This window comes from Vitis vinifera, chromosome 6 (genome assembly GCF_030704535.1).
Source record: "Vitis vinifera cultivar Pinot Noir 40024 chromosome 6, ASM3070453v1".
In the NCBI taxonomy this organism is placed as follows: domain Eukaryota; kingdom Viridiplantae; phylum Streptophyta; class Magnoliopsida; order Vitales; family Vitaceae; genus Vitis; species Vitis vinifera.
In genome coordinates, this window is record NC_081810.1 from 5,060,954 (window position 1) to 5,069,744 (window position 8,791).

Genomic DNA, 8,791 nt, shown 5'->3' on the forward strand with positions numbered 1-8,791 from the left:
TGTCAAATTAACCCATATAAAGTTTATATCATAATATTTCAAAAAGTTGAGGCAATTATTTTCATGACCACAATAAAAACATAAAGTGACAAACAAAAAAAAAAAAAGTTCTCAATTCTTGGTTTTTTTTAAGTCCTTAATATTTTACGAGAATTCTTACTAAAAAATATTTTTATGTTAAACAAATGAGAAATAGGAATGACAATGGGTGAGTTCCACAACATATTATAATATTTTTATGTTGTTATATTAATATAATGATTTGACTACATTTTACCCATTGATTCAATCACTAATTTGATTATTAAATTATAATTTAATAATTTTAATTTCTTCTGCCTAGAAAAAAACTTTACCAGCGATTATTCAATAGTTTTTCTTTAAATAAATGTACATGATACAAGTATTTTTATATCTACAAAGAAATTATCAATTTCATATGTGATGGAACATGTTTGAATATAGTAACATAGTGTGAACAATATTGCCAATATATAGCTTGATTAATTGACTATATAACTATACATGCATACATACGAAATTAAGCCATCAGTCAACATACTGAAATTAGAAACCTCATAGTTTGCTTGAGAGAAAGTTGCGTCCAACGAGGTTCTCCCACTATTCATTCATCCATGGTGATCTGTCCATCATGAAAATGACAAAAAACTATTACACTATCCGACTTTAAAAACGACTGCTTGATATATAGCTAGAAGCCTCTTGATTAATTTGCTTTGTCACCAAGACTAACGGTTGAGAATGCTACATGTCAACAATTCATTCACACTGATGAAGCCTCATTTTTCTTCAATCTCACATGAAACCCCCTCCATTCCTTCAAATCTTGGTCAATTCAATCTTCCAGGCAGGTGTACGATAGAACTTAAGTTGATTGTAAGTCATGCATGGCCCATATCTTTGGTCGTCTGGTACATTATTGTGAACTGGCTTTGCAAACATACAATTCTTCATATAGGGGAGGAGGTCAAAATCAAGTATTGTTTTTTTGATGATGTACGTATGAAGGTTAAAGGAATTAATAGATTATCTTTGACAACACTCTAGACTTGTTTGCGTCAACAACAGCTAGCTACGTCCATTAAAAAATGTATAGATGTTTGAAGCTGTCGCAGTTTTCTCTCTATCTCTTTAACCAGATATAGTTTCCTTCACCTAATCGACCAAACACACCTCTATATATACACTACCTTAATGGGTAGATGAATCAGTGCCATACAAGCATTTCCAGTTACACCCATTAGGGTACTCTGCCTGTAATTCTCAAATAGAGAGGGAAAAAGAAAGAAGAAGAGGAGAAATGGGTGTTTCTTTTCTTCCTTCACCACCATTTGTGGGAGTTTTTGTGTTCTCATGCATGGCATTATGCCTCCTTCCTGAGCTTGCCCTTGCCCAGGATTCTGGCATAACCAGGCACTACAAGTTTGATGTATGTGTCCTATGGCCTTGGCAGAACAGTTCCTGATCAGCTAATATATATCTTCTTGTATAGGAAACTAATATATTTTGATTTCTTGTTTGAAATATTGTGTAGATCAAATTGCAAAATGTGACGAGACTGTGCCATACAAAGAGCATTTTGACAGTAAATGGGCAGTTTCCTGGGCCACGCATTGTAGCAAGGGAGGGTGACCGTCTTCTCATTAAAGTGGTTAACCATGTCCAGAATAATATCTCCATCCATTGGTATGTGTGTTCAGAAAACATGAGTTTGTTCTGTAAAGCAAACATCACAATGTGTAGTATAAGTGTGATTTCATTTGGAACAGGCATGGGATTCGACAGCTTCGGAGTGGGTGGGCTGATGGGCCAGCATATGTGACGCAATGCCCCATTCAAACTGGCCAGAGCTATGTCTACAACTTCACCGTTGTTGGCCAGAGAGGGACTCTTTTCTGGCATGCTCACATCTCATGGCTAAGGTCGACTCTCTATGGTCCCTTAATTATTCTCCCAAAACGTAATGTCCCCTATCCATTTGAGAAGCCTCACAAGGAAGTCCCCATCATCTTTGGTAATTAATCAACTGTGTAATATTCACTTTGTTTGATATCTCATGGCTAAAATTTGTTGAGTATATAAACCATGACAATGTGAAAATACAGGAGAGTGGTGGAATGCAGACACTGAGGCAGTCATTAGCCAGGCCCTCCAAACTGGTGGAGGCCCAAATGTGTCTGATGCCTATACCATCAATGGACTTCCAGGCCCATTGTATAATTGCTCTGCCAAAGGTATCAAAAACCTATGAATATTGCATGCCCAAACAGCATTATAATTTGGATTTTCCAGGAAATTAATAATGCGTAAATGGGTTTGGCTGCAGATACATTCAAGCTGAGAGTGAAGGCAAGCAAGACTTACCTGCTCCGTTTGATCAACGCAGCGCTCAATGACGAGCTTTTCTTCAGTATTGCAAACCATACACTGACAGTAGTGGATGCTGATGCTATTTATGTTAAACCTTTTGAGACTGACACACTTCTCATTGCCCCTGGACAGACCACAAATGTTCTTCTCAAGACCAAACCCCACTTCCCAAATGCCGCTTTCCTCATAACTGCTAGGCCATACGTGACTGGCCTTGGCACCTTTGACAACTCCACCGTTGCTGGTATCCTTGAATATGAATTACCCTCTGCTTCCCCTCACTCTACTGTCTCCATTAAAAAGCTTCCACTCTTCAAACCAACACTTCCTCCTCTCAATGACACTTCCTTTGCGACCAACTTCACTAATAGGCTTCGTAGCTTGGCCAGCCCTCAGTTCCCTGCTAACGTCCCCCAGAAAGTTGACAGGCACTTCTTCTTCACAATTGGACTGGGAACAAGCCCTTGCGACCAAAACCAAACATGCCAAGGACCCAATGGGACAAAGTTTGCAGCTTCGGTTAATAATGTGTCCTTTGCATCTTCAACCACAGCCCTTCTACAAGCCCACTTCTCTGGGCAATCAAATGGGGTTTACAACCCTGACTTCCCTATCACTCCGATCATTCCCTTTAACTATACCGGAACCCCACCAAACAACACTCTGGTGAGCAATGGAACCAAAGTGGTGGTTCTACCATTTAACACTAGTGTGGAGCTTGTCATGCAGGACACTAGCATTCTTGGAGCTGAAAGCCACCCTCTCCATCTGCATGGCTTCAATTTCTTTGTCGTCGGCCAAGGTTTCGGAAACTATGATCCTAACAAGGACCCTGCAAACTTCAATCTGGTCGACCCCATTGAAAGGAACACCGTGGGAGTGCCCTCCGGTGGTTGGGTTGCCATTCGGTTTCTAGCAGACAACCCAGGTGAGCATGAAAGAATAGCACAACATGCAGTGAAATTTAAGTCTACACAAAATTATTGGCCATAATTAGAGTGCCATAATATGAAAATTATTCTGATAAGAACAGGCCATGATTTTACTTATAATTTATTCTTCAAATTCATAAAAAATTTACAATTTGAAGCTAATGACAATGGTGATAAATATGTGGGAAACAGGGGTATGGTTCATGCATTGTCACCTGGAAATCCACACCAGCTGGGGCTTGAAGATGGCGTGGGTTGTCTTAGATGGAAAGCTCCCCAATCAGAAGCTGCTTCCTCCACCAGCAGATCTTCCCAAGTGTTGATTTTGACTCACTCATGCATTCACACTGATCACAAACTGCCCTGAGATTTTTATGTTTTTTTTAACCCATTGTACGGCCCCTTTTGAGCACCGCCTTAAATAATCTTTTGTTATTTTTTTTTCTTAATACATGTGGAGAGAGAGTGAAAACAAAGTGAACTTCCTGTGAGTTCAGGATTGATCAAAGTGTTAACAAGAAGGTTTTCAATAACATATTTGGACATTTTATCCTCTATAGTTTCTCAAGCAATTTTTTTTACTAATCATCAGAAGCTCAGAAACTACTGAACCAGAAATTGATAGAGAAAATTGAGACGAGAATATATAGAGGGGGTTAATTTTTCATTTGAAAGTTTGTTAAAGATATGTAGAAATAAATATAAAAAAAAAAAAAAATTGTTATCAATTTTTAAAAAGTAAGAATATAAAAAACTAAACTTAGAAGTGATTTTTGAAAGATATTCGATCACCAAATGATTATAGAGAATTATTTTAAATGATTCCTAATTTATATAAGGAAGTTGTTTCAAATGTTAGAAAACTCTTCTAACCTTTTCAAAATCATCCCCTCTTAACTTCTGAAAGGCTTATTGGGGGATGTCTTGCCAGTGGCAATAAATTTTAGAACTTTTTACAAACTTTTCTTAAAGTTAGGCGGAAATTACAAATTCTACAAATAAAATAAAGACAACTCTATTTAAAACTTCACAGTAATCAGAAACAGCACTTCAATTTGTGATTTCTTGAATTGAACTTCATGAAGGTGATAAGAACAAAGACAAACATAAGCTAGAACTCATAAACAAGAAAAACACTTATAAAGTAACCCTGTTTGGTTTTCAGGGAAAAGCCTGCAATCTAAGTTGAACTCATTGTCAATGAGGGCTGAAACAGTTCCAGAACTAGAAGCCCTTTATTGTAGCAAGTAGTAACTAAGGAAATAGAAGCGAGTTTCCTCCTTAATTTGGGGGAGGAAAGAAGATGGCATCTGCATTCCTCTTGGAGCGGAAAAGCTTCTCCATATCTGAACCCACACTGAAAGAAGCCTCCAGTACTTTAGAAGACAGGGCCTTCCATGCTGAAGTCCTTCCTGCTAAATGGGTGAATATAGGACTGCCATTTCCAACAAATAAAATAAATTAGAATCCCAAAATCAAAACAAAAACAAGGGAATTCACTGGGCTACAAAATAAAAGAAAGTGGAGGCTAGAAACTTTAAGAAAGACTTACTTGGGAGTTGTAATGATAGAGAACCAGTCCATTCCTTCTGGGTCACCAATCTTTGAAACAACAAAGAACCTTGGTACAATGAACAAACTGCCTGCCTTGAGGGTGGTTTCCAAGACCCGGTGACCATCAACACCGACCACTTGAACACGGCCACTACCCCTAACAATGTAGGTCACCTGTAATGCAGAGTCACAGGAAAAACCAGGGGAGCACATTGCACTTCCATCCAACCTAACAAGATCAGCACCAAGCCCCACCTCACCAACCAAAGGTAAATTCTGAGTATTCAAAACCACAACCCTTCCACCATTCTTAATGTCAACATCCAATGGAGCTTCCAAGCAGTTCAATACCAAGCCATTTCGATGTTCTTTCTTTGGCTCAGGCATCTCAAAAGTCCCCTCAAGCTTAACAATGCCCTTCCCTGATTGCTTTCCAACAAGGGATTTAACAACATCCTCTTCTAGGTCCCATGCTCGGCTCACAAACTCAGTTGAGAAGCCGGTGAAGATACCATTGGAGCCTGTGAGAAAGAAGTCAGTGAATTCACCAGCTTTGTGGGCCTTTGAGGTATCACCCAAGAATAAAACTTCTAGGTCAGTATCCTCTTTGTTGTACCACCATGTAACAACACCAAAGGGAAGAGCAAGTGCATCGCCCTTCTTAATAGGGACTACCTTCTCCTCTGATTCAGGAAGAACAATTCCAGCAACACCATTTCCTGGAGAAAGCAAGAACCACAGCCAAATAAGTAAATTTGACCAAAGACCAATATCAACTGTGTAGGAAATTAGGGTTTGTAGTTATGAATTATGCAATTACACTCGGAATCTCACCCCATTAATCAAATCACATGCCACACACCTCTCAAACTCTAATGAACTCACAAGAAGTTAGACCAGCATTTCATTATGGGGATTCAAATTAGCAGAAAACAAAAACTGTTGGGCATATGATCAACATTCTTCATAGATAAACAAGAAATCAATTGATCAACCCAATTTTGGGAGGAAGAACAATAAGAAAACATCGTCCATAACTAAAGCCAACCAAAGATGAATAATAAAACATTTAAAGGGTCACCTATTCAATCAAACTGAAGATCATACTGATAATGATCAGTTTCCGAACAAATAAACTAACAATACAAATATAACCCATCTAATTTTTTTTTAACATACCCATGAATCCAACCACAGACTATGAAAAAAAAAATCCCACCCAATATTCAAAGAGAAAACCAAAAATACCTTGTAAAACATAAGCGACCTTTGAGGAATCAGAGTAGCTAGGAAGAGCAAACCCATGTTGGTGGAGAATGATCTTGGCTGCGCCGATGTTGCCTTCACCAAGCATGGGAAGCTCCGATGGGGACCACGCCAAGTATGACCCCCCATTGCTCCCGTACGCCTCCTTCGCCGACTTCGGAGTCAAATCAATTTCCATCTTCCCTTGTGTTTTTTTCTCTGCAACCAAACAAAACCAAATATTCTTTGATGATGAATCTTCTGCGTTCACCGCAGCGGTCTTATATAGGGATTTTCAATCGACTTCAATAAGAACGGCACTCCAAAATTTTATTTCTTTTGGATAATAAGATTTTCATTGGAATTTTTTTTGGATTATGATAAGATAATCATCGATTATGGATGGTGTGGGGACCTATAATTTGTTACAAAAATAAATAAATTGAGAAAATGTGCGAAAAACTTGTCCAAATTTGTCGGATAGTAATTTTAATATAAGGAGAAATTAATGATTTTTTTATTTGAAAAAGCAAAGAAATCATTTTTTTGGGATTAGACGTGTAATTTGATCAATTTTAGGAAAACAATTTTGGGATAGGGTTGTGTTGTATGTTTTATCCTATTAAAAATTTCCTTTTCGAATAACAATTTTAAAAAGAAATTATAATCTCAATATTATCTAACCATTAGATAAATGAATTTCAAAATAAAAAGATTAAAGAATATGCGGAAAAACAAAAACGAAATCTAATTGATAGAGTAGTAAATGGACTTTTACTTGTTTTTAGAAAATATCTCGTATTACTAAATTTAATGTATTTTTATTTTTATTCTAAAAAAAGAATAATTCTTATTTTGTTTTTATCTAATTCCTTTTTGTTTTTATTTTCATTTAATTTTGAAAAGAAAATTGCATATATATAGAGGATGGTCGTATGCCAACAATCCCTTTTTAAGATGTTTTGAATCTAAATTTAAGTGTTTATAATTAGTTAAACATGTATCAATATTTCATAAAATTTAATATTTATTATCTAATAACTTAAATTAACTTTAAATTAAATTATATTTAAATTATTAATTTAAAATTTATTAATTAATTATTATTTTAAGTAGTAAGGTTATATGATAAAATTAATTTAAAATTTATTTTAAATCATCAAATTAATATATTTATTCTCATAAATTATAACTAAGATAAATGAAGTTAATTAAGTAAAGATGGAAGTTATAGAGTAGTAAAAAAGATTGTTGATGAATGAGAATAAAAAGATAAAATAAATATATAAATTTAAGAATAAATTAATTATTTTTACTTAGTACTTAAAATTATTTTTAACTTTAAGTTTTACCATTAAATCATTTTATCAAACATACTTAATTTATTTAATTACTTAAATTAAATTATTAAGTTAGTTACCTAACTCCCACTAGTCTTCTAATAAATTAACATTTTCAATCAATTAGATAATGATTTTATCTTATAGTTTTAGAATTCAATTAGAATCCATTACCTATTTTTCAATAAAAATTAAATTAAATTCAAAATATATTTAAAATTGATAATAGAAATAAAAAAAATTGCAAAAAAAAAATTATATACCCATTGATAAAATTTATGGCATATTTATCTCTTTTTTATTTTAATATTTTTTTCATTTAAGGTAAAAACCCCTATACGTTAATGTTTATTCTTCTAACATATAGAAACCATTTTTAAAAATCTAATTCTTTTTATAATATCTTTACCTTAATTTTCTTTCTTGATTTTATAGTAATATAAAATTGATTTTATGATTTTTGTCTTATTTTTTTTATTAATTATATTTGACTGATTTTTAATATTTCTCAAATCCTTATTTTGTGAAATTGTAAGGATGAATTATATTCATGTGTAAAATTGATGGGATTATGAAATCTATTAATATAAGTCAATAATTATATTAAATAATAATATATTGTTGAATATTAAAAATTTAGAAGTTATACATAGGGTCATAAATTTTGAATATAAATCAATATTTTCTACCATTTTCTACTTATTTTTATACTTGTTTTATAACTCTATTTTATTATTAAGAGAGTGATAAATTTAGTTACAAACTTGTAATCATTACAGGATAGCATAGCATTTTTCTTTTCCAAAATCAAATCATACCTAAAAAGATTGCGTTCATCCTAAGCTGAAACGAATATTTGGCATCCTTTGGAGAATACAAATTCCCACTCCCACTTTGGTAAGACAGGTGTCAAGCGGTGGGGCCCAGCACCACTAACTCCTAGGGAAATCATATATAATAATTTAAAAGGGGAAAAGTATGTTATGGGTTGTTGATTTGAAAATATTGGGATTTTCCTATTTAGAAGCCGGATAAGTCCTAGAGCAATCGTATATAATGATTTAAAAGCCGGCTAAGTCCATCTAAACATGCCTGTTTCACACTCATCTCATATATGAAGGTTGGACATACTCAGTGGAGGGATTGTATTGTATTTTTAGCACCACCACCATCACTCCTGAGCCATGGTCTGATGATTTCCACAGACTAAGAGTCCAGGACGCATGACCCAGAACACAACCCATGGTAGTCCGAATCCTTCAGTTGGGATCACATATGAAACAGATAAAGCTTTTGACTGTAACATGACAAGGATTTCAGAGGGCAAAA

At 34.6% G+C, this 8,791-nt stretch overlaps 2 protein-coding genes across 2 annotated transcripts; one reads left to right on the forward strand and one right to left on the reverse strand.

Annotated features, from left to right (window-relative positions):
- Positions 1-1,216: 1,216 nt before the first annotated feature.
- On the forward strand, positions 1,217-3,878 carry LOC100251850 (laccase-17). Its single transcript, XM_002284437.4, has 6 exons — positions 1,217-1,450; positions 1,556-1,707; positions 1,791-2,035; positions 2,127-2,255; positions 2,348-3,319; positions 3,516-3,878. The coding sequence occupies exons 1-6, from the start codon at positions 1,322-1,324 to the stop codon at positions 3,644-3,646; spliced, it is 1,758 nt and encodes a 585-aa protein (XP_002284473.1). The 5' UTR covers positions 1,217-1,321; the 3' UTR covers positions 3,647-3,878.
- Positions 3,879-4,356: 478 nt separating this feature from the next.
- On the reverse strand, positions 4,357-6,702 carry LOC100256985 (glutelin type-A 1-like). Its single transcript, XM_002284423.4, has 3 exons — positions 6,126-6,702; positions 4,876-5,596; positions 4,357-4,758 (listed from the first exon to the last, which is right to left on the reverse strand). The coding sequence occupies exons 1-3, from the start codon at positions 6,319-6,321 to the stop codon at positions 4,605-4,607; spliced, it is 1,071 nt and encodes a 356-aa protein (XP_002284459.1). The 5' UTR covers positions 6,322-6,702; the 3' UTR covers positions 4,357-4,604.
- Between the last annotated feature and the right edge of the window lie 2,089 nt (positions 6,703-8,791).